Source organism: Rhinopithecus roxellana, chromosome 15 (assembly GCF_007565055.1).
Source record: "Rhinopithecus roxellana isolate Shanxi Qingling chromosome 15, ASM756505v1, whole genome shotgun sequence".
Classification (NCBI taxonomy): domain Eukaryota; kingdom Metazoa; phylum Chordata; class Mammalia; order Primates; family Cercopithecidae; genus Rhinopithecus; species Rhinopithecus roxellana.
The window spans coordinates 59545314-59570607 of NC_044563.1; the positions used below are offsets into that span (position 1 = coordinate 59545314).

At 54.7% G+C, this 25294-nt stretch overlaps 2 protein-coding genes across 12 annotated transcripts in view; both read left to right on the forward strand.

Moving 5' to 3' along the window:
* ARAP1 (ArfGAP with RhoGAP domain, ankyrin repeat and PH domain 1) overlaps positions 1 to 6097 on the forward strand; it is a 67954-nt gene extending 61857 nt beyond the window's left edge. For all 11 annotated transcript variants that reach the window (XM_010366873.2, XM_010366875.2, XM_030917457.1 and 8 more), the window contains 5 exons: positions 2553 to 2635; positions 3354 to 3404; positions 3584 to 3647; positions 4897 to 5046; positions 5487 to 6097. In XM_010366873.2, the coding sequence (XP_010365175.1) occupies positions 2553 to 2635; positions 3354 to 3404; positions 3584 to 3647; positions 4897 to 5046; positions 5487 to 5504 (366 nt within the window). In that variant the 3' untranslated portion in view covers positions 5505 to 6097. The remainder of the gene's footprint in view (positions 1 to 2552; positions 2636 to 3353; positions 3405 to 3583; positions 3648 to 4896; positions 5047 to 5486) is intronic.
* A 9036-nt stretch (positions 6098 to 15133) lies between these two features.
* The window catches only part of PDE2A (phosphodiesterase 2A), a 100987-nt gene continuing 90826 nt past the window's right edge, over positions 15134 to 25294 (forward strand). Inside the window, exon 1 of the mRNA XM_030917464.1 lies at positions 15134 to 15174. Coding sequence (XP_030773324.1) covers positions 15149 to 15174 — 26 coding nt within the window. The 5' untranslated portion in view covers positions 15134 to 15148. The remainder of the gene's footprint in view (positions 15175 to 25294) is intronic.

Consider the following 25294-nt stretch of genomic DNA (forward strand, 5'->3'; position numbering starts at 1 on the left):
TTATATTCCTGGAAGTCTCGGACTTGAGGACTCAGCAGGGTGCTCAGCACAGGGTAGGTGGTGCGCTCCACACCCCAGTGACAGCCAACACCTCTGGCCTGGCAGAGGCCCTGAGCAGATGTGGGCTGGTTACCACAGGGTTATCAATTCTGGCATTTGTTGGTTTATGCAGCAGTAGGACAGAATATTTGAAATTGGGACAATCTCAGGTGATTCAGCAGGATACATGGTCACTTGTGCCTTATCCTGGGGGTCTCCTCTTGCTAAAAACCCTGAGGCACCTGGAAAAGGCACATGCTAGAAAGATCTTGGTTCCAGCAGAGATCGTTAAGCGTCAAGAGTAAACTTCATTGTCTGCCCATGGCCCCGTGCCTTGGAGATGCTGGAAACATGAGCTGTCCGATTAGAAATGAAGTCCTTGGGCCAGGTGCAGTGGCTCATGCCTATAATCCCAGCACTTTGAGAGGCCGAGGTGGGAAGATTGCTTGAGTCCAGGAGTTTGAGACCAGCCTGGGCAACATGGTGAAACCCTGTCTCTATAAAAATTAGCTGGACATGGTGGTGCATGCCTGCAGTCCCAGCTACTCAGGAGGCTGAAGTGGGAGAATGGCTTGATCGCATGAGGTGGGGTTGCAGTAAGCTGAGATTGCACCACTACACTCCAGCTTGGGGGATTCATTCTCAAAAGGAGATTGCATTGACTGACATCCTTCCCTCCCAAGACCCCCTTTTGCAGACTTCCTGTCTCAGCCACCCTTACATCACACACGTGCCATGCACATCAGACCCCAGGGAATCGGAGGCCTGAGGGTTGTGTTTTCTTTCTTGGAGCCACAGCCTGGTTTGAATGCCTTGATTCCTGCAGTTGTCTCTGCTCCTGACTGGGCCTGTCCTGTCCACCCTCGACTCACTTGACTGCTTGCTTCTAGTTCTGTTCCCCTCCCACCCACAGCCTGACTTCTTCCAAACCCACAGCCTGTTTTCCATCCCCTCAGCCCAATTCCTCCTGTACCTGGAGCCCAGTTTCCCCCACATCCTTCCTCCCTCATGCCCAGAGCCTTGTGTTTTCTGCGCCTGCAGCCGAATCTCTTTTACAGCCTCTATCTCAGTCTTTCCATTTCTGCCATCAGCTGTCTTCCAGTTTGCAGGCCGATTGCTAGTGCTCCCAGCCTTGCTTCTTCTGTATGTGCATACAGGTTTCTTCCTTGTATTCCCCCACATCTTGTTTCTTCCGTGTCCGAAGCCTGATTTCCTTCCACCTGCCTAATTTCCTCCCTGTCTGTGACCCTGATTGTCCCATGCCTGCAGCCCAGTTGGTACCAGGCCCTCCTGGGCACATGCCCATAATTAGCTTAGGTGCTGTCTGTAGAAGACATGAGGCTTTCCAATCAGCAGGTATCGGGGTAAAAGCAGAGTGAAAAGTCCTTACTAAGGCCCTCCTAAGCCACACCCGCTGTGAGAGCACAGAGGTCTCCTCAGTCCCTAGGCAGCCCATCCTTTTGTGATATCACAGGAAGTCCACCAATTCCCAAAACTTCCCTCTCCCCTGGTTGTCCCTTCTCTGGCCCCTGCTGAGAAGTCATGCCTGGAGGTGGCTGGCAGCAATGGTGGGGAACAGGGGGGAGGTAGCTCAGTCTTTGACCCCCAGTTTTGGTTGTAAGTGAATCCCCCTCCCGTGCCATTCACCCTGGTGCCTCTGTGGGCTCCAGGGGTGCTTGGTAGGGGTAGGGCTTCAAGCAAGTGGCTCCCAGAGCAGGAGGAAGCCTCATTAGCTTGACCTTCCTTGGGGGTCATTGCCCCCATCCCTCTGCCTCCGAGCCAGCCTGCTCCTTCCAAGCCCAGACCCATATGCAGAGGTGGGGGCCAGAGGTGAACATTTTGGCAATCTGGTGCCCCTCCCCAGTACATTGGTCTCTCGCTTCCTGACCTAGACCATTGGGAAGTTCTTCCTGTGGTCTATTGAATAGCTGTTTTGCTTAAGCTTGAGTCATTAGCCTTCTTGTGGAACCAAAGAGCTAGTAACTGCTGGTCCCTCAAGCCTTCTGTTCACACGGTCAACCCTGGAGCCTCCGTGGGGCAGGGAGGGCTGAGAAATGAATAATCTGAGATGAACATAGACATGAGCAGCCAACCGAGGCTCTCTGATCACACCTGCTTGTTCCAGCTTGGTGCTGGGGGAGGATGTGCAGTTCTCCCTCCACATACAATCTGATTCAGGCTGATGCTTCAAGTCCTCCAGTTTGCAGGGCATCAGGGTGGTGCTGGGATTTGCTGTTATAGATGTCTCAGTTGGGACGGCTGCCTCGGAGACTGAGGGTTGACTGTCTGATACTGCTGCAGGGAGACAGGCCTTGGGGGCCTAGGGCTGGGAGGTTGGTTGGGCTGGATTGTGAACAGGGAGGGCTTTATAAGGAAGGCTTCTTGGAGGAGGTGCTCTGTGCTAGGATGCAAAGAGGGCTGGGGAGTGGGAAGAGGGAGGTGCCCAGTCGGGAGAGCAGCCCCAGTGCCCTTTCTGCAGACTAAAGTGCCCTCTTCTCCTCGCCCTACCCCAGAGTCACCGGCCTGAGAAGGAGTGGCCCGTCAAGAGTCTCAAAGTCTACCTGGGAGTGAAGAAGAAACTCAGGCCACCCACCTGGTAAGCTGGGACTGGGCAGATAGGTCTGCTGCTGGGGCCTGTGGGGGCTCAGAACTAATGGGGGAGGCACAGCTGGGGTTTTTAATTTGACAGAGGTCAGTACAGGGGCTCTGATGGCGTGGTCCCCAGACCAGCAGCATCACCTGGACACACCTTCAACACAAATTCTCGGCCAAGTGCAATGGCTTGTATCTGTAATCTCAGTACTTGGGGAAGCCACGTCAGGCAGATTGCTCGAACCCAGGAGTTCGAAACCAGCCTGGGCAACATGGCGAGACCTTGTCTCTGCAAACAGAATACAAAAATTAACTGGGTTTGGTGGTGCGCTACTCAGGAGGCTGAGGCGGGAGGATCACTTGAGCCCTGGAGTTTGGGTCTGCAGTGATCCGTGGTCACGACACTGCACTCCAGCCTGGGCGACAGAGTGAGACCCTATCTCAAAAAAAAAAAAAGAAAAGAAAAAAGAAACACAAATTCTCAGGTGTCACCCCATTCCTACTGAATCACAGATTCTGAGGGTAGGGCTGGGGCTTAGGGGTGTCAAGGACCTGGGAGGCTGGTGGGGGCTGAGAGAGGAAGAGGCCAGGACGTGTCACTCTTGTGCGAAGGCTCTGAACTCTGGCTCTGGCTGTGGCTTCTGGGTTCTGTCCTGGGAACCGGGGGCGTTGAGCCTCTATGGCCTGTCAAACACCCCACTCTCTCCCCTCTTCCTCTGCAGCTGGGGCTTCACAGTGGTGCATGAGACAGAGAAACATGAGAAACAGCAGTGGTGAGTGAGCACCTCATCCTGAGACCCCAGGCTGAGGAAAGTTGGTGGCACATCGCCCTTGATTGGGTCCCTCATCACTGCCCAGATCTGTGTCCACTAGCAGACCCTGGGCTGAGGAGGCGGACACGGCGTTCCCTGCTCAGTCAGGCCTTTGGCATCATGCGTGTCCCACCCTGCAGGTACCTCTGCTGTGACACACAGATGGAGCTCCGGGAGTGGTTTGCTACCTTCCTGTTTGTGCAGGTACAAGGTGCAGAGTGTGGGGTGTGGGGTGGGTCCCTGGAGGCTTCCATTATGGAGAATGGGGACATTGGCTTCTGTGCTATTCAGCCCACCTCTTGCTTCAAGGAGATTTTGAGTTGCTTTTAATTGATTTGCTAGTTTATTCAATAAACCCTTCCTAGCACCTACTGTTAGTCTAGCTCCAAGCCAGGGATGCTAGGGACAGACAGGACACAGACCCTGCCCTTGGGGCACCCCTCATGTGAACAGGAAAACAGACCCAGAAGTGGCCAGTTATAGCCCAGTGTGATCAGTCCTGTGGTGGCAGTGGAGAGCCCAGGGGATCTGAGTTTTGGGAAATGTGGGAGAATTCACCAAGCAAAGAGGAGGGGAATGGCTTCTAGGCAGAGGGAATGGTTTCAGCAAAGGTCCAGAGATATGCAAGAGAAGCACAGATTGTTAAAGTGGAATGTGAGCGGGGAGAAGCCAGGAGTGCTGGAAGTCAACACAGGAAAGGGAGTGAGAAGCAGAATCTCAAAGAGCCTTGTAGGCCATGCCAGGGAAACTGAACTCGACACAGAGGTCAGTGGGGAACCACTGGCAGGGGGTGGAGGTGGCATTTAGGCAGAGTATGGTGCAGGCTTGAGTCTGCGAGGGCTCACTGTGGGTGCAGCGTCAGAAAGAGGGACGGAGGGTAGAGCCCAGAGGTGAGCAGGCCAGTGAGGCAGTGGCTGTGGTAGCCCAGGCAGGGACATGGTGGGGACGACTCCTGAGCCAGAGCAGGGCCAGAGGCTGGGTTAGACTTAAAACAGATGAGTTAAGACAAAGAGTTTTTAAAGTGAGAGCTCATAAGTGTTTAGGGAAAAGGGAGACAAAATGACCAGGGTGCTGGGCTGAGTTCTTTCTTGGAGCTGTGTTCTTTTAGCCCCGAGTTTCGTGGTAAGCAAAGCCTAAAGGGAAACGGTGGATTCTGTAGTTCCTGGTTCCTAAGATGGGGCACAGACATGTTCCTCTAAGAGAAATGTTTTCTTGGTTCTTGGAGGGGTTTGTGGATCTGGAGATTGGAGTTGAGTAACAGAACTGGCTGTGTTTTGCCAGAGATGCAGTCATGTTCTCCCCACAGCTGCTTCTCATATCGGCTGGGATCAAAGCTGAGGGCGTCATCTCACATCACAGCTGGAGGCATTTCTGGGAAGGGTGGGCAGATCTGAGGCTGAATGTCTGGGTGAGCTGAAGCTGAGCCCAGCCCCTTCCTCTCTCTGCTCCCCAGCACGACGGCCTGGTGTGGCCCTCAGAACCCTCACGCGTGTCCCGGGCGGTGCCTGAGGTCCGGCTGGGCAGTGTGTCACTGATCCCCCTTCGAGGTAGTGAAAATGAAATGCGCCGGAGTGTGGCTGCCTTCACCGCGGACCCTCTCTCTGTGAGTGGCTCTCCATGCCTTTGGGCAGAGGACTGGGGGCCTGGCTGGGTGCCTGCCTTCTACTCCACAGTAGATGATTGCCCTGATTGCCCTCCCCTATTGCCCTCCGGCCCCCGCCGTCTAGCCTCAGTGGGGGCCCTCATAGGCCCCTTTGGTTCACACCATTCAAAGGAGCCCCTTCTGCCTGGCCCTGGAAGCTGGGAGTCCCCTCTGCCTGGCCCTGGGAGCTGGGAGTCTCCTCTGCCTGGCCCTAGGAGCTGGGAGTCCCCTCTGCCTGGCCCTGGAAGCTGGGACTCCCTTCTGCCTGGCCCTGGGAGCTGGGAGCTTGGCTGACTGGAGTGCTTCCTGCTGGCAGTGGAGAGTGGCTGCAGCAGCTTCAGCGGGGCGTCGACCCCTCTGGGCCTTCACAAAATATCTGTGGGCCTGTTCCCTTCCTGCAGCTCCTGCGCAACGTTTGAGCACAGGAGCCCATCCTTGGCTCTAGGATTCCACCGCTGGAAGCCTGTTCAGACACCCCTTATGCTCCGAGGCCTGGTGTGAGCCAGTAGGGGGTGCTTGGGAAACTGCACCCCACACCCCACATCCTCCATCCTGACTGCAGCATGGGGTTCCCTGGCAGGGGTGGGAGGCAGCAGGGTCAGCCTGGGCGGGAACCTCTCCCAACTCTGTTCAGGTGTTCAGACCTCTTGACCCAACCTGCTCACCCCCGCCGGGTTCACCGTCCCTGTGGTGCTGGAGAGATGGGCATAAGTCAGGAACTTGGGAGTACCACCACCCTTTCAGGGGCATGAGGCCCTGGGGCCCCCGCCGGAAGGGAGCCCCCTGCTACCCCCAACAAACTCCAGAACAGCAGAAAGCGGGTGCTCTAGAGGAGCACTCAGCTCAGGGGGAGGGAGCTCTTGGCTGAGCTTCTACAGGGCTGAGAGCTGCGCTTTGGGGACTTCAGCCTCCCTTCCAGTATGGGCTGACTGGGGGGTCCTAGACTACCTGATGCCCCTTCCCCCATTTGGGGTTTTTTGATAACATAAATATATCTGTATATTTTACCCTATGGTGCTGAGACCTATGATTGGTTAAAGCGATTGGGCGTCGTGGGGTAGGAGGGACAGAAGGTCGGGAAGCCCAGGGGTGAGTGCCTAGTGCCTGAAGCTGAGAACCTAGGCTTTGCTTTCTCCAGGCCCTGAGTTATTCAGATGACCCCCTTCCCCAAGCAGAGCCCTGGCCTGTCTCCATGCCTTCCCCATTGTACTATTGTGCAGTCAGGCTGGAAGTGCCGGTCCTTTCCTGTCCAGCACTGACTCTGGCTGGACATGAGCCCCTGTCCTGCTGCAGTCCCAGCTGGGGCCTGGGTATGGTATGTCAGTGACTCAGGCCTGGTAGCCCTGCAGCAGCCCCCTGCTGGAGACGCAAGGTCAGAGCCACAGGAGCCTGAGGAAATTAGGAAGAAGCACCTTCCCGTCACCTGTGGCCCCAGTGCCTACCCCTCCAGAGGTGGGGCTTGTCATGCACCAGGGGGCTGCCCTCGCTGGGCACTGCCTGGCCATCTCCTCTAAGACTAGGCCCTGGCCTGTAGGGGAGATAACGAGCTGCTCAGAGATGGGTTTGGGACTCCCTGGGGAGGTGCCAGACACCACATTCCCGCCTCTCCCTAGAGCCTCATTACCACCCACTCTTCGGGGGCTCAGTGGGCAGACAGGCTGACTTCCCGTCCTTAGCCTCAGCCAATGGGGCTGGGCAGAGTGGGTAGGCATGGGCTACGTGACCTCCGACTCAGGCATCCAGCTCAGTGGGGAGCCTGGGGCCCAGCGGAAGACTTGGGGAGCTGGACTTCAGGTTCCCTCTTGCTGTCTTAGGAGTTGGAGGTATATGGCAGGAGACTGGAACCGGTTCCCTGAGTCCTGCTGACCTGTTTCACAGGCTGGGGCCAAGCCCTTTGAGTCTCCCAGATCCACAGGTCGCTCTGGCCAGATCCACAGGTCGAATGTCTGACCCTTCTGCCTCCAGCCAGGATAGGGCTAGTGGACCCCCTTGTCCAAGTGCTCGGGGACCGGCCGGAATCTGCTCCTGGATCTGACCTTTCACTGCCCAGCCGGCCCTGAGGCCCACCTGAGTGGGTGAGACTGGAGGCTCCCCCTGCTCTGCTACGGCCACTGCCCCAGATCAGGGCGCTGGCTGCAGTCCTACGCTGGGCCACAAGGTGGCAGCCACGGACCACTCATCATTGCTGGAATCAAAGCAGGGTCTGGAGGACGCCCTGATGGTGGTCCTGAAACAGGCCTTTCTCTGCTGGGGTGTGAAGCGGGACCCAGTTCTGTTTTTGACCCGCAGGCTGGTGACATTCTGAAAGGCAGCACCATACAGGAATGTGCTTTGGAGTCCTGGGCTCTGGGAACCAGGAAGAGGAGGGAACCCTTCTACCAAGTACCTGCTATGAATCGGTCCCTGTGCCTCCTGCACTGTCTGCTCTTGACAAGGGCGAGCTAGGCCCAGAGGAGGGAGGCAACTTTCCCAAGGTCACACCATACTCGTGAAGCAGGCCTGAGGTCCATTCCCACTGCCCTACTTTGGTGGGGTCTCCCTCTTTGACTTACCTCCTGATTCCAACCCTTTTCTCCTCTTACAAATGGCCTGAGGCAGGGGGTCTGAACTGCCAGGAGTTAGTGATGGCTTAAAGTGCTTTCCTTCTGGTAGGGGGTAGGGGTGACATCCTAACAGGAGCCTCAGGGCCTCAGCCAGAATGAAATATGCCTGTGACAATAGTGTTGGATGGGGTTAGGGGCAGGAGGCTCTGCTGGTCCTTGCCACAAGGATTCCTAAAAATGGGGCCTGTTGGGACCCTGGATGGTTTGCTCATTCACATATTATTTGAGGTCGGGTTGCTAGGGATGAGTTGAAGACCCCAGACCTGGACCTGCAGTGGGGCCAGGAGTAGCTCTTGGAAAGGGAGGGGTTTCCTGGACAAGGAGGTGCTCCTGAGCCAGCCTCGAAGACCTGAGGCCTTGCCAGATATGGTTGGAGTAGAGGTTAAAATACTGAAATACTGGGGGAGGAGGACAGGGCTTCAAGGACCAACCCAAATCCAGGCGTAGCCCCTGGGGAATACGGGGCGCCTGGCGAGAGAAGGCCGAGGCACGTCAGAGCCTGGATGGTGAGGGCATTGCAGGTGGAGGGGAGGCCAAGGGGCAGAGGGGAGAGGGGCAAGGAGGTGGGGTGGGATGTCTGCCTCTCTCCTGCCTCCTTCCAGCACAACCTTCCTACTCTGCAGAGTTCTGAGGAGTCCTGGGGCCTCTGGAGAAGGAAATCAGTGGGGCGGGGAAGGGTGGGAGCTGGGACTTCTTTCCTGGCCCCATGCTCTGGTGGCCTCCAAGCCGCCTGCCTATGGCCCGCTATCTTGGAAAGCACGCATGTGGGTGCCAGTGCTCCTGTTCACAAGCTGTGTGACTTTGCCTGAATTACTTAGGTCTCTGATCCTCAATGTTGTCATCTGTACTTTGCGGGTGTTAATAGTAGCTACCCCCTAATGGTTTGGGGAATTAAATGAACTAGTAAGTGTGAAATATCTAGCACTACCCCTTGCTAATCCCCTTCCCTATAGATAGACAGTTCTCATCTATCCATGAGAAGATATCATGGCATATTCTAGTCCCAATATATTTGCACTCAACAAGCACTTATTGAACACTGACTGTATGCAGAGCTTTACTGAACACTGAGGGGGAGCAGATGAGTGAGTGGTGTGGAGGAAGGTGGAGACCTCCTGGTGGGGGATATTATCAGGAAAGATTGGAGGAGGTGAGTCTGGAAGGAGAGGCAGTTCTCCGCAGGTGGAGGAGAGGAAGTGGTCTGAGCACAAGACAAGGGGATGTGACCCTGCAGTGAGCAGCCTGCTGTGGCTGGGGCACAGTGCCCCATAGCACCGTAGGGCCTGTCCCCCATGCCCCTGCCTCTGAGATATGAGATATGAACCCACATCCCAGTCCAGTGGGTTCCTTGGGATCATCCCCCATCAGAACAAGGAACGGTTCCTATTCTCTTAGCCAGCTCTGTGACCTAAGTGACCCTGACCCTGCTCTGGGGACCGTCTCTCACATAAGTGCAATGGCCTGAACCTCCCAGCCCTTCCTCCAGTATGACACCTCCTTCAGGAAGCTCTTCTGGGTTGCTCTTCCATCCCTCTGTGCCTACTTAAGGTATGTGTATGTGCCCAGGTCACCACACCTAGTCAGGGATTTCCCTGGTCAGCCAGGGTTGGCCCAGCCATAGCATGTCCCTTCTCCCACACCACTTCCAGCCTATGGAAATTTCCATACTTTCTCTGCCCTGGTTACAGCTCCTACTGCTGTATTTATCACCCTGGAGACACAGTGGCACAGGCGCACACATGCCACACACACACTCAGGCCAGCACACACGTTTCTGCACACCTCAGCCTGCTTCTCCAGATCTGTGGGTGCATGCTGCGCACACACACACTCGGCACGTGGATGAACACACACACGCACACACACACGGCACGTGGATGAACACCCACCCACACAGAGCTCTCTAGGAAAATTGCTCTCTCTCCCTCCTGCTCCTCCTCCTCCACCCTGTCCTCCCACCACCACCCACTTGCAAACGCTGAGACCAAAGAGATGGGCCGGATGGTGCCTCCCACCACTTGTCAGCCGGACAGTACCTCCCACCACTTGTCAGCCTGGGACGCCCTCCTCCCTTTGTGACTGTGGCATGCCCTCCTCCCCTGCCCATCTGCCTCCCCAGCTCTCCCTGCCTCCCCATCACCCTGCCACCTCCCTGCGTTCCTGTGTATCTGCCTCCACACAAGTCATTCTGAGGCCTCTTTGTTACTCTTTCAACTCTGAAGTGGAAAGTGCTCCTCCCAGCTCTCCTGAGAGGCTCAGGATGGGACCTCATAGGGCCGATGGAGGCATAGGGACAAGTGAAAGGGACCCCAGGTCCCGAATCTCCTCAGCTCCTGTCACCTTCAGTCCCTCCTGCTGGGGTAGGGGAGGGCTGTGTGCCTGGCACCATGGAGACCAGTGTCATGGCAACACAGTTCGGGTGGGCACAGCTTCCTTCTCCTGGGGGGTGGGGTCAAGAGGAGGAGGTGCCAAGGAGGTGGGCCTTGTGCTGGTGCCCACCACGGCTGCCTCCAGCTCACCATTCCCAGGACAGCCCACCCCCACCCCCCCAGCCAACTTTGCTTGCCACTGCAGCTTCCACTGCCGTAAGTCACTGATCCCATTTGGGAAATCCTCTCTCAAACACTAGCTCCAGAGCTGGGTGCCAGAGAGGGCAGGGGCTTGTCCCAGGTCACACAGCAAGTCTGGCCAAGCTCCTGACTCTCAGACTCGTTTTCTCCTCTGGTCTCCCACCTTCCACCCAGAAGGAGGGTACTGGGGGCAGAGGGGTCAGTCCAATCTCAGTTCCCACCACCATCTCCAGCCAGCCCTTAGAGTTGGCAGTGGGAGCGAAGATGCAAGTGATAGTGCCGATAAACCATCATGGGGCGCCCACCACCTGCTGTGCCAAGGCTTTGCATGTGTCATCCCATTTTATTCTAAGACCCAGGAGGAGGATGACTGGTAAGTGGAGTAGCTAGGACAGGAACACAGTTTCCTCTCAGATGGGGCAGGCGAGGCAAGGCTCGTGTGTATTGCTGTCTCCATCAGACGCTCTTTTAAAAGAATGGCAAAGCTTTTAATCCCATCTTTATTACTGGAAAGAGTGTAGGGGCAGGATCTGGGGCATAGCCTGGGTCTGGCCTTAGGGTTTCTAGAAACCAGGTTATATTTTTCTAAGAAGATAGAGAACAGAGCCTTCCTAGTGTGGTTAGACCTAGGGAAGACCTTTCTTGCAGTGCAGCAGTGCAGACCGACTTACAATCCCCAGGTCAGGCTGGAGTCTAGGGACAGAGGGCAGGAGACCCCTGCCTCTTGGGCCCAGCCTCAACTTGTCTCCCGACCTTCATGGAGTCACGTTGCAACTGCCTCCCTCCTGGCTTATGTAATAATTCAAATATAGCAGCTGCCTTCATCCCACAGAGTCACACCCCCTCCATCCCCCCTCAGGTGCGGGGAGTTATGGGGGAAGAGGTGGTTCAGGGCTGAGTGGGAGGTTCAGGGCCTCCTGGCAAGGAAGATCCTAGTGTGCTGGATTGGAGGGTGGTGGTGGTGATGGGGCTGGTGCTGAGACCCCAAGAAGAGCAGAGCCTTCCCCAGAATAGGAAGCCACAGGGGCCACTTCTGCCCTGACCCATCTCTGCTGGAATTCCACATTCCTGCGGGCCCTCCCCAGAGTCACAAGCTATACGCACAGCCTTCTCTTGTGGGCTGCTGTCCCAACTGGAGGAGGAAGGAGAGGTGGAAGAGTATGAAGAGGGGGAAGTAGTCCAATGGGGCAATGGCCACCCTCTTTGGTCCTAGGCTCGGCCTTGCCCTTCACCAGGTTACCTGGGCACCCCTCTGACCTCAGTTTTCCCATCTGCACAATGAGGGATTAGATTCACTGGCTCTAGCATCTCATGCTCCCTCATTTATAACCCTGGAGATGATCTCAACCTGAGGCTGAAGGCACTTCCAAGTGTCTGGCCCAGCCCCGTTCCATCTGACTTCCCTCTCCCTTTTCTCTGCCATCCCTCCTAGACCAGTGCAGCCACCCCCACCCGCAGGACAAGGGAGGCAGGAGAGGGCCCTGGACTCAGCTGGGGCTGGGCAGCCTCAGGCGGCCTCTCCCTTCCCTGAACTCGCCATCTGTTCCAGACCTCCAGCCCCCTGCCTAGCAGCCATGGGGAGGTCACTGCTCTCACCTGGGGTCACCCCTTCCTCACTGGACAGCTCTGACTGACATCCTGGAACCTGCAGTGGATCCTTCATGCCCCAACCTGAATCCCAAAGTCACCTTCCTGAGGCGTTGAAGAAGCTGCTCCACCTTAGAACTACTGTAGAGGCTGTGGTGGCCCTTTCATTCCTTTATCAGCAGAAGCTTTGCCACTTGTGTAGTGGGGGCCATGCTTAGTATGAGAATGCAGAGACCCATGCCAGGCCCTTCCCAAGGACCTGGTGCTCCTTCAGCCATTGTCATCAGAGTCACAGAGGGGAGCTTCCTGGCAGAGGAGGAGTGGGGAGAAGCTGTGGGATGGCTCCCTGAGCTCCCCACTCCACCCCTTCCCCATGCCTAGGCTCCCATTGCGAAGACCCAGATGTGGGCTTATTCTGTCCCCTAGCCCGAGGGAGTCACCCAAGGGTGTTCAGACCAACCCTTTGTGAAAGCCATGTTCCACCAATTACCAGCCTTTCCCTGGAGAGCTGAGGGTTGTCTCACAATGGGTAGCCTCAGCCTGCCTTGGGGTTGGGGGGTGCTCACAGAGCAGTAAGCGTCACTGCCTGCATCCCCACACACCTGTGGTCTCTTGTCTGCAAGACACACGTGCCCCTCTGTGCCCTTGAGCTGAGCTCTGTTGTGCACCACCCCATTTCCATCAGCCTCCTTTCTGACTTTCCTCCGCCAGCATTTCCTGCTTGGGCCTGTTGGAGGCTGCCCAAAGGCTGTGGACTAGGGCTGAGGTAAATAGGACTTTGGCTTGTCTTTTGAGGAAACAGGATCCCGTAGAAGAAATGAGATGAGCCTGAGCGGGGGTTTGGGGGTGACAGCTGGTGGTGAGACAGCCGGTGGCAAGACATTAGGGAAGGGAAAGGCCACCAAGGGTCTCTAGCCCAGAACCCAGTGCCCCCTCCTGCCTACCTGTCCTTGTGGATGGGAGGCAGCGTGTGTGCTGACTGGCCCAGCAATGGTGGGCCAGGATTTGGGATGGACAGAGAAAAGAAAGAGGAGGGGAAAGTCTGCCTGGGAGGAGAAACACTATACAAAGTCGAGGAGAAACCAGCGTGTGCTTAGGGACAAGACCTGGCCCCACCTGGGGCAGAGGGTGGTGAAGTCAGTCAGGGCTGGATCACAAGAGACCTCAAATGCCAGGCTGAGGAGCTTGGCCTTGATCAGGAGGGCACTGGGGAGCCCTGCAAAGGTTTTGAGAGGAAATTCCATTACCAGATAGATGTCTTGAGGCCAGCCTGGCCAACATGGCAAAACCCTGTCTCTACTAAAAAAACACAAAAATTAGCTGCTCCTAGGTGCAAGGCGGAGGTGGAGTAGAGAGGTTGACCTGGGATAGGGGCTGGAGCATGACCAGGGGAGGGGGAAGGAAGCAGGGGGATGGGGATGGAGGGAGTGGACGAATGTGAGAGAATCTGCTGTTCCTTGGGACAGATGATACAGGAAGTATAGGAGAGGAATGGGGCAAGTGTCCAGCTCGGAGATTAGAAGTTTGCTAATGCCTTTGGGAGGCCAAGGCAGGCAGATCACGAGGTCAGGAGTTCAAGACCAGCCTGGCCAATATGGTGAAACCCCGTCTCTACTAAAAATACAAGAATTAGCCGGGTGTGGTGCCGGTGCCTGTAGTCCCAGCTACTTAGGAGGCTGAGGCAGAATTGCTTGAACCCGGAAGGCAGAGGTTGCAGTGAGCCCACATCATGCCACTGCACTCCAGCCTGGGTGACAGAGTGAGAATCCATCTCAAAAACAAAACAAAACAAAAACCAAAAAAAACCACAAAAAACTAAGAAGTTTGTTGATGTCTTTAATAGGGAAAATAGGTGTATTGGATGTTCAATATTTGAATATGAGGGACCTAAGGGTTATTCCCAGAGGAGATGTCCAAGAGGCAGCCTGGACACCTGGAGCTCCAGGGAGAGGGATGGGCGGCAGGGGACACCCGGAGTTGTTGGTATGCTGGGAGAAGGCTGCATACTCCGTGGGAGTGGGGTGGAGAATGAGGACAGGACCGCCGTCCTGCGAGGAGCATCCATATTGAGGGGGCGAGGATAGGGTGCACCAGTGAGGGAGACAGAGGAGGGGCCGTCTGGAAGGTGGGAAGGAAACAGCCACGCAGGACTGGGCGGAGGCGGGCGCTGAGAAGAAGCCGCCTTCTTCGATAAAGAGGTAGCTGAAGCCTGTGGAGCCTGCAGTCCTCTCAACGCTATGGGGGCAGCACGGAGGCCGGATTCCAGAACTGCATCCTCCCATCGCTTTGGGCAGCCACCTTGCCTCCCAGGAGCATCCTTCCTCCTATCCCACCTCCAGTTCCCCAGCTAACAAAAAACGGTGTATCGTGACCCCTGGCGGGGCGGCGGGGCGGGGCGGGCCGGGCCTGTGAACACGGCTCAGCACCCTGGAGAGCGGCCTGTGGCCGGGGCGGGGCCTGCGGTGGGGGCGGGGGCGCGCCGTCTGAGCACTCGTGCCTTTGGCTCTGGCTGGGAGCGGTCTTGCAGACAGACAGTTGGTGGAGGAGGGAAGAACAGTCTTGGATTGTCTCCAGCTCTCTCCCCTTTATGCACCTCCCCCATCCCGGCACTGGCCTACAGGAGCCCCTGTCCCAGCATTTGGGGCTATTACTCTCCTGGCTCCATCAATTCGACGACTTCAGGGAAGGAGATGGGAGGAGAGGGACAACTATTTACTGGGAGCTTTTCAGACACTCCCAAAACCTCACAACATTTTGAGCTTGGAATTTTTCAGATGAGGAAATATTTCAGATGAGGAAACTAAATTGAAGTTCAGGAAGGTGAAATACCTTGCCCAGGCATGTGGCAGAGCTGGCATTTGAATTCCACCTGCTGGGCTCTAAGTCCTGAGTGCCCATTAGCCCTTCTGAGTCCTGAATCTTGCATTTTGTTCCTGCAGACTCTCCAATTCTGGGTGACTGTGGAGTCTAGTGTGGCAGTGGGATGGGGGGGAGACCTTCCCTTCCACCTACTTGCTTGAGTGTATTCCCAGGAGATTTCTGAGGATGGGGCCACCACCATTGTTTCTGGAGTGGGAAGGCAGAAAGGAAGCTGAGGGCCAGGTGAGACCTCCTGACACCTGCACCCACCCACGCCCAGGAGGCACCCGCCTTTGAACTCTTCTGACTCAGTTTCTTGTTGCCAGGTTTCTCCAGCCCCTGAGCAGGTTTCCAGGACATGAAGGGGAGCTGTGAGGGACCAGGACTGGCCATGGTCCAGGACTGCAGCTTCCTGAGCCGAGAATGCCTTCCTAGCTGTCAGGAATGGAGCAGCGAGGCCCCAGTGATAGGTGAGGCAGAGAAGCACCACATGAGTTCTGGGCTGGCTCAGCTGGTTTACAACCAGCCTGGGCCTCGTTCCCTTTGAGAAAATGGTTTGCCCAGAGTTCAGAGATCTAAACTTCTATAATGCCTTCTGGGGCCACAGTGGGAAACAAAGACTCCTCACATTTTCTTTCCTGACACTTCCCAGACCACAAGACAATGGTTTTCTGCAGCACCCAGCCTGGGCAGGCCGTATACACAAGCTCAGTCATTTCTGACCTTGCCCCCTCCACCGTGCACCCCCGTGTTCTTCAGCATGGGTCAGGTTTCTATTCAGCCTCAGGGACTTCTCTGCTTGAAGCCTGTTGTGTGGGTGGGGGGTATTCTCCCCACAGCTCAGAGAGATGCGGTTGCTGTGGAGGGTTTGCTCTAGCTCCTCTACCCTGGAATATACCGTTCTGCCTTTAAAGACCCAGCTTGGACCCTCTCTTCCAGAAATGCTTGCCAACCCCCCCCCCCCAATTGGGTCAGGGGTCCCTCTGGGCTACACAGATCCTGTGCTTCTTTCTGTCACAGCCTGCAAGTCTCCCCTCCCCATTCCCCAGCCTGAGTGCTTCTCTGAAACAAGGGATAGTGTGAGCCATGGGCTCAACCACTGGTAGGCCAATGAATAAGTAAGTTCATGGTGAAGCCAGGATCCAAATCCCCATTTCCTGCCTCAAGGTATGGAGCTCTTTCTCCTGCACACAATAGCAGCTCTGCTGTGACAACTCCCTATCCGTCCTAGACCCTAAAATGCCTCTATTTCACTAGGTTATAGCTTTATCCTAGGGAGTCCTCTTTGGAAGCAGGGTGGGGGTGCAGCAGGCCTTCCCCCACGCCTATAGTCTGTGGGCAGGGAAGGCCATGTGGGGCAGGTTGTGGCCTAGGTCTCCACAGATCCTGGTAGAAGTCCATGCTCACACATCAGCTCCAAGTCCCAGCTAAGTCAAGCCACCAAGAGGTGGGCCCTGTGATAAGGCTCTGAGTCCAAAGGCCATCAGTAAAGCCCCCTAAGTCTTCCGTGGACCCAGCTCCAGGCTAGGATGCACCCTAGGACATGATACACACCAGGTGAGAGAGTCCAGAGGAGAGGGCGGCTAGCTGTGCATGGAGGCCTGATCTCTCAGACTCAAGGAGGGCACAAGCGTGTCACCTCATCCTGAAGGCTTCTGCAGTGGGGCAGCAGAGGGTCTGGGTCTGCTGCCCCTGGAGTCCCCAGCCCCAGCGTAGCCCATGAGGATTGTAAATCCCTCATCCTCTCCCCTCTCTCCTCCTCTGTCAGCCACTCCCCTCTCCCCCTACCCAGCTCTCTATTTCTGCCTCTGATTTTTTTTTCCTTTTCTGTCTTTGTTCCTCTGTGTGTGTGTTTCCCTATGCCTCTCTGATCTCTTTGTACTTCCATCTTGATCTCTCTGAGGCTCTGATCCCTCTCTCCTCTCCCTCTTCATGTGTTACTGTCCCCCTTCCTGTCTGTGTTTATCTCAGTCTCTCTATGTGTGAGTCTTTTTTCCTCTCTCCCAGTCAGACTCTCTCTACCCCTCCCTCTCTCCCTCTCTGTCTGGGCCTCTCTCTGTTCCTCCTCCCTCCTCCCTCCCCCTTCTGCATTATCAGACCTGCTCCAACCTCCTCCCAGAGCCAGCTGAGCAGCAGAGGCAGTGGCAGCGGGAGAGGTGGGAGCAGTGGGGCAGCAGAGCTGGATTGGGGTGTTGAGTCCAGGCTGAGTGGGGGGCAGCCCACTGCTCTCGGTCCCTGTGCCTGCTGGGGGTGCCCTGCCCGGAACTCCAGGCAGCGGGGACAGGGCGAGGTGCCACCTTAGTCTGGCTGGGGAAGCGGACGATGAGGAGTGATGGGGCAGGCATGCGGCCACTCCATCCTCTGCAGGAGCCAGCAGTACCCGGCAGCGCGACCGGCTGAACCGTGAGTACAGTGAGGGGCTAGGGTGGTGAGCGGCTGTGAGAGGTGCCACAGACAGGGTCCCGGGAGTCCCTCCAAGGAGCTGGATTTGGCATGGAGCTGAGCCACGTGGAAGGATCGATCCTGCTCCTGGGCACCCCTCCTCCCCGCGTTGCCAGACTGCAGCCTGGGGTGGGGGCAGGTTACTTCTGAACAGGATGAGGGTGCCTAATGTTGATCTAGTAGGTGATGAGGCTGGGGTCCCATGGAAGGGGCTCCTGGTTGGAGGAGGGGCTGATAATGAACCTGAACCATCTCTACCATGGCTGAGAGTGTATGTGGGGAGGGGGAGGTCTGCCAAGGAGTTGGGAGGAGCTCTCGGGGCTGCAATAGGCTGGTTCAGGACCCTGGAGAGGGAGAGTGTCTTGGCCCACCAAGGCTATGTGTGTGTGAAGGAAGTGGGGAGGGGGAAAGATGGAGCAAATATGAATAAGAGTGGCCCTGGAGCAAGAGAGGGTCAGAGGTAACCACCTTCCGTGGAATTGGGAATTGGGGTTCAGGGACACCACTTTATGAAACTTTACCCCAAAGCATCTGTCCCAGGATAGGGTTCTATGGAGCCAGATAGAATGAGGTGCCAGCCTCGTGTGTGTCCACGTGCAGGGGGGTGCATGTGCAAGTAAGTGGGGGGCTCCATGGAGACACCCCTCTACTAAAGGCTGCTGAGGTGGCAGGCAGGGTGTGTGTGTGTGTGTATGTGTGTGTGTGTATACACATGTGGAGTGTAAGGGACATGTTGGGTGTAGAAGGGCCTGTAGAGCTCTAGGGTACCTTGATGGTTGGATACAAAGCAGCCTGTCAGAGTTTGTGATCATCCCTGTGTGACTGAGAGTTTATTTGCATGTGTCTGAGTGTGAGTGCAGGTTGGTCTGCATATGTATGTAGGTATGTCTATTAGGTTGCATTTGTATGTTATGTGTGTTGTGTCTGCAAAATAGAGTGAATCAGTGTGCATTTGTATCTGTTCCATGTGCATTCATGTGTGTGTATTTGTTAGTCTGTGAATAATAGCATTGCTGTGTGTGGAGGTGGATATGGCTGTGTGCGTTTAAGTATTCTGGTGTGGGTGTGTGATCATGGTGCTAGTGTGTATATTGGTGCTTCTGTGGCTGGTGTGTGTGTGTGTCTGTGTGTGTGTGTTCATCTGAGTATGTGTGGGTGTCTGTTTCCTTCCCCCTGGCAATTGAGGATACAGCTGGGACACCATGGCCCACTGAAGCAGGGCAGGGAGGGGCTGAATGTATGACCACCTCTTTGAACTCAGGACAGTTCATTCTACACCCTGTGGGAGAGATGGAGAAAAGAAAGAGGCAATAATGACTCTGCCCTCTGGGGCTTCCTAAGCTTCATAGACATAAAATAGCTTGAGAATAATTAAGCAGTAGAGATCAACGTCATGCTAACAGGTGGCGGTGGGGTGGGAACTGCATAAGCAAAGGCCCTTGGCTGGGCTGGGCATGTCCTGGAGCAGTGAAGACACTGTATAGAGTAGGGGCAGGCAGGAGCCACATTCTGCAGAACTTTGAGATCCAGGGCTCTTAGACTTTATCCAGAGAGCCCTGGGGAGCCCAGGAAGGTTTTATATAAGGGAGAGACATGATCAGATTTGGGTTCTAGAAACCTGCCATAATGGCTCATGCCTGTAATCCCATCACTTTGGGAGGCAGAGGCAGGTGGATCACTTGAGGCCAGGAGTTCAAGATGAGCCTGGCCAACATGGTGAAACCCCGTCTCTACTAGAAATACAATAAAATTAGCTGGGTGTGGTGGTGGGCACCTGTATTCCCAGCTACTTAGAAGGCTGAGGCACGAGAATCGCTTGAACTTGGGAGGTGGAGGTTGCAGTGAGCTGAGATTGCCTTACTGCACTTTATCCTGGGGGTGACAGAGTGAGACTCTGTCTCAAAAAAAGAAAAAAAAAAAAAAAAAAAAAAAGAAAAGAAAAGAAAAGAAAAGAAAAGAAAGAAACCTGCCTCGGTGGCATTGTCTGGTTGAGAAAGAGGTGGGGCCAGGAGACCAGAGTGGAGGCCAACCCAATACAGGGGTCAGTGAGTTCTGGGGCTTTTTGAGAACTTGGGAAAGGCTGGATAGATGAGGATAGGGAAGGGAGTGTCTAGGTGGCTCAGGCTTGGACTGGGGTGGGGGGTGCAGGCACTTCAGTAAGTCAGGATCTCATGAGGGAAAAGGCTCTTGGAAGGCTCAGGAAAGCTGGGCGTGGGTGGGCTGAGGTAGTGTGAGAGATCTTTATGGGGTTTCTAGCTAGGATGCAGAGGGTTTGGAGATCATGGAGCCATCTCTTGCCAGACAGGGAAACTGAAACTATGGCTTCGTCACCGTCCTCTGGCTGCAAGGCTGGGGCTCAACCTCTTCATCAGACCTGACCCTCAGTATCATTCTCCTTCACGCCCTGCCCAGAACCTCTTGGTTGCTGAGCTTGGTCAGCTTAGTGAGGGTTAATTGTCTTTATGCTCCCTGCACCACCACCCCCCCGCAGTCATTCCCCTTGCCCACCAAGCAGCTCCTGCCACTCTTCCTGCTTCCCACTCCAGCCTCCTGTCCCCAGGGACTGCTGATGGCTTGGCTGGGATCTAGCCAAATGATGGGGGGTGGGGGTGGGAGGTGGGAAAAGCTCCCAGCAGTCCTCTACCCCTAGATCGTAATGGACTGGGAGTCTCACCCTCAGTCGTGCTGCTGTCAGGCCAGGCCTGTGCTCCCCGAGCTTTTGCTGCTTGGGCCTGTGAAATCTCCCGACTCAGCATGATTCCATTCCTGCATTCATTCATTCAACCACTCAACAGGAACTCCTCAGTAGCTGCTTGGTGCCCACTTGTCACTGGGGACACGGAGCAAACACTGACTGAGTCCCTGTTCTCAGGGAGTGCCCAGTCTGATGAAGGAGAAAGAAGTGGAAATCTGCAACCCCACAGGGTGAGCAGTGCTGTGTAGGAGGTGGGGGGCCCACAGCAAGCCCGGGCTTCAGAGGAAGAGACATTTGAGCCAGACCTTGATGGATGGGTAGGAATTGCACAGGCAGGGAAGAGCAGAGGGAACAGTTTGTGAAGGTGGGTAGGAAGGGCACAGGGCTAGGCACCTGACTCAATGCACCCTCCAGGTGGGAGGAGACAGTAAGGGCATTTGGGTCATTTTCTAGCAGTTGTTTTACTACTTTCTACAGCTTGCCCTGCAGATCTATCCAGCCTGCTGTTTTTCATACCCCTAGACATGGAATGTTCATCTCTTCCTTCCTGGGCAGCCCTTCCCTTGTGGTAGTTATATCTGCCCTGGGTCTTCTCTGCAGGTCCCAGCAACTCCAGGCTACCCAGCCTGGCCTTATGTCCTTTCTCCATCCTGTGTTACTGTCCCCTGAAGTAGGGCCAGGCTGGGGCACAATGATCCAGGACTGGCAAGAACACATCTAGGCAGAGAGTGGGAGAAATGGGCAGCCTTTATTAACAAAAAACTGAGATGGGTGCAGGCCCTGACTCCTCTCCAAAAATAATGATAAAGAAGCAGGCATGGCCAAATAAGGGAGTGAGGACAGACAGCAGGAAGAACTTCCTACCAATGCAGTAGGGCTGTGAGTCTCTTGGCTTCATGAGAGTGGGCTGTGCGTGTGAAAGGGAAGCTCTCAGAGGACAAGAGGGGGAATTGGAGGCAGAGGCACTGTCAGCCTCTGACTCTCCCATAGGTGAGTGAGTAAAGTCATCCAGGGAGAGGGAACTGGGGATGGGGAGCTGAGAGAGACAGGGGAGGGGGATCGGGCCTCATCATTCATTCATTCAGCAGCCGTTCACTGGCCCTACCAAACATGACACCCCTGGGTGCAGATGGACAGAGCCAGTGACCACGTGGATGGAAGCTCCGAGACTTTCCTACCTGTGCCAGTGTCACAGGAAGATATTTAGGAGGAGGGGCCACTGGGACTGGCCTTACAAGGAAGAGGCACTTCAGGCTGAATTGAAGGACAGCACCAGGAAGGAACACCATGTGCAAAGGCCTCAAGGTGAGGCGAGCACGATTTTGTTTACTCAACACTATAGGAGTTCAGAGTGGCCTAGGCAAGAAGTGCCAGGCTGGGGGAAGCTCTGGGCAGTGGGGGAGCAGAAGAGGAGTAGGGAATTGAGGCTAGACTGTAGGAAGCACTTTTTTCCATGAAGATGTCTCCAACAGGCTTGATGTGTAGGTATTATAGTAAGTTTTCAACTTCTTGGTCTCTCCTGACCAGGGCCTGCTGAAGGGCCCAGCCTTGCTTGAGAAAGGGGTGTTCAGTGAACAAAAGAGAACCTGGAAATGAGAGAGAAGCAGTGGCTGAAGAATGTGGGCCCCTTCCAGAAAGTGGCATGCAAACAAATGCAAAGTAATATGCAAATCAGCTGGCTAGGGCTTGGCAGCTTTGGTTGGAAGAAATGAGCCATCACCCCTTCTTATGCTGGCCTCGCACCCCCTCGGCCCCAGCCTCCAGGACAGCTGGAACAGCCTTGTCTGCTCCTTGAAATGCCCCAGCTTTTCTGAGCCACAAGATTGTAGCCTCCAGGGTGGGGGCCATGGGCTCCCTGTCAGCACCCTCATCCTCCCGAGAAGTCGATATATTTAGTAACAGGAATGTTTTCACACATTTATCTCCTATTGTTCAGCTGCTTGCTCCCTGGGAAAGGCCAGGTCCCCAGTGACGTGACCCACTTCTTGAAGTCCCTGAAGTCACCCTTCTCACTGCCTCCCCCTCCCCCCCGCCGAAAAACGGAGGCAACTGGGGCTTGGTGCAGCAGAAGAGATTTGAGTCAAATATCTAGGAGGACTTCCCAACAGTGTAGTTGCTGAGATGTGTGGACCCCGGATTTCTGGGCTTTCATTCTTTGGATGGTTGCCTTGGGCACAGAGGAGGCTTTGAAGATAGAGCAGAGAAGGTGGCAGACAGGCTTATGCTCAAATTGCAGCATACTGAAAGATGTACTGTTACTCTGTAGCTGTGTGGTCCTGGGCAAGTTACTTAACTACTCTGAACCTTGTATGAATAGTGGGTTGGAGATAATTATCCTTTTTCGGCAGGATGATTGTGAAGAATCCGGAAGTGCAGAGCTTAGTCCCTGGCATGCAGCAGGTGCTCACAAAGGTTAGCTACTGTCATTATGAACCACCCACGATCAGCCCAGCCGCACTTTCAGAGAGATTTAGTGGGGCCTGAAGGGGGAGAGACCAGAGCTAGGAGCCCAGGGCTGTCATCGTGTGGAAGGGACCAGGAGGCCTTAAACAGAGCTGTGGTTGTGGCTATGGTGAGAAGCACAAAGCTCTGTGGGAGGGACCAAGGTATCTCAGAGAAGTGTGGCTACCTCATTAGGTTGTCTGAGACCAATCCCCAGATAATACAATGGAAGAAAGGGCTTGGTGAAGAAGGGGTTCAGTCTGTGGCCACGCCCATGCAGTCTGTGAGCCATTCTGGGAGCTGTAGTCTGTTGTTAAATTGCAGTAAGCATAGTTTGTATTGCCTCTTTTGATCCAAATCCACACCCCGCTGCCAGGGCTGGCTGAGGGCTGGCTCTGGTGGGTGCTGGGCTGTGTGGGGCCCAAAGGTGAAGCAGCATCGACCTCTTCCCTCAGGGAACCCCTGGCTTGCTATGTGTTTGAGGGGTGCAGGTAGGAGCAGGGATACAAGGATTAAGCCATAATTACGACTCCTCACATGTTCACACAGAAGTTTACAGCTTCCTGAGCACTGTTTCCACATCTATGATCTCATTTAATCCTCACCACAAACCCAAGAGACTGCTGTTTTCTGGATGAAGAAATGGAGGATCCAGGAGGGAAAATCGCTTGCCCACAGGTATTCAGCCAGTGACAGTGGAACCAGACCTGGGGCACAAGTCTGTCTGCTTCCAGAGCTCCTGCTCTTTCCATACATTACTGTTCCAGATGGCAGACAGGCAAGATGTGGACAATTAAAGTTGGATGTGAGACATCTCAGCAGAGGAACAGCTGAGCACAGAGCTGCTGATTCCAGGCTGAGAGTTTGGACTTTGTGTTGTGGCCCACCAGGATCCACCCAGGGGTTCTCTGATTAGAGCTGAGCTTTGAGAGAATTGATCTTGCAGCCTGGGCTGAATGGATTGAACTGGAGAAACCAAAGTCAGACTGAGGCTTCTAAATTCCATCCTTGGTGCACCCAGCACTTTGCTCCTCTCCCTCCTCCATGCTTCTTCTCAGTTTCTTCCTCCTCCTCTCCTTCATCTTCTTCCCCCAGCTTTTTTTCTTTTCTTTTTTCTTTTTTTTTTTTTTTTAGTAGAGACAGTGTCTTGCTGGCTGGAGTACAGTGGTGCCATAATAGCTCGCTGCAGCCTCGAATTCCTGGGCTGAAGTTATCTTCCCGCCTGGGCCTCCCAAAGTGCTGGGATTACAGGTGTGAGCCACTGCACCCAGCCCATCTTCCTCTTTCTCTCCTACTCCTCTCTGCCTCAGGCTGAGGAGTGATAACTTTTATACCATAAAGCTGTGCTGTAATATCACATGTCTCAGAAGGGGGTGCTATCACATACAGTCCATTCCAGCCTGAATCTTCCTTATGTTTGAAAGGCCGGTAGAAGTGTTGGACAAGTGGCAGAGATGAAGGATGGAGAGAAGGATAGCCCATTGTTCTTCACCTCCATTGAGCCTAGGATGAGAGGGCCCTGCTGAAATGGCATTGGGAGGAATGAAGGCTGAGGAAAGGTTGGACCCCAATCAGAAGGGACAGACATACTGAGTTAAGCCAGAGGAAATTTTCTCCTCATGGTTCTGTGACAGGCTAAGATTTGGAAATGCATCTAGAATGACATTGCATTTGGGGTCTGGGTTTCTTTTGGGTCATGACTTGCTTTGGGGATACTGTTTGGTTTATTCATGTCTGTGTCTCAGTGTGTGTATGTGTACCTGAATGTAAGCTTCCAGTTGTACGTGTGTGTATGCTGGTCTGAGAGGGTGAGAATGTGTGGGTCAGTGTTCGTATAAAAGTGTGAACATACTCATATGTGTGAGCATGTGAGTGTCCTTCTTTAGTTTAGTTTTGAGACAGGGTCTCACACTCTCACCCAGACTGGAGTGCAGTGGCACAATCTCGGCTCACCGCAACCTCCGCCTCCTAGGTTCAAGCGATTCTCCTGGCTCAGCCTCCCGAGTAGCTGGGACTACAGGCATGCACCACCACACCTGCATAATTTTTGTATTTTTAGTAGAGATGGAGTTTCACCATGTTGGCCAGGCTGGTCTCGAACTCCTGACCTCAAATGATCCACCCACCTCGGCCTCCCAAAGTACTGGGATTACAGGCATGAGCCACTGCATCCGGCCATGACTGTGCATTTTTATGTCTGATTTTGGTAAATAGTTATATGCATGTGATTGTGGCTTATGTGTGTACATGTGTATAGAGTGCCATATACATATGTTCCAGTGAAACTGTATGTGTGTTCCCTGTATATACAGATGCCCGTGTCTGAATGTGAGCACAGGGATGAGAGAATGTGTGTGTGTGAAGGCCCAGACACTTTCTGTGCTAAACGTTAAGGCCATGCCTAATGTCTGGCTACTCAACACTTTTTCTCCTGGGTCCCACCTTCCTGTAGGTAGAGATCCTTGAAGGGCTGGGCTTTCTTCAGAGGACTCTGGGCCAGAGTCAGGCTTTGTGTTCAGTCTCAGGTTGGGCCAGCCAGGGTCCTAGTCTATCAGATTGAGCAGCTGGACATGGCTGGGAAGTGTCTAGGTTCCGTTCTCCCCAGGAACTCTTAATGGTCACACTTAGAGAGTTTCAGGGACTCCCGGCACGGTCCTCTTGTACTGATGCAACTACTGAAGTCCAGAGAGGTGCAGTGATTAACCCAAGGTCACCCAGCAGGACCCAGGATGAGATGATAGGGCTTGGAGCAGAGAGGGGAGTGTCTGACCTGGAAGGCTGCCCTCCCTCCACCCCCTAGAGCAGGCAAGGAGCTCAGAGGAGAGCCAAGTCTGTGGTGTGAAGCCACCTCCTGCACCTGGCCATTTCCATGCGTCCTGGGCCTCAGAGGCTGCCTTTGAAGTTTTTACCAGAGCTTCTGCATGCTGTGAGATTCCTCCTAGGAACGTGTGAAGTCGACTGTTCCATGGAGCATGGAGACTCCATGGCGAGGAGCCCAGTGGTGAAGTGAG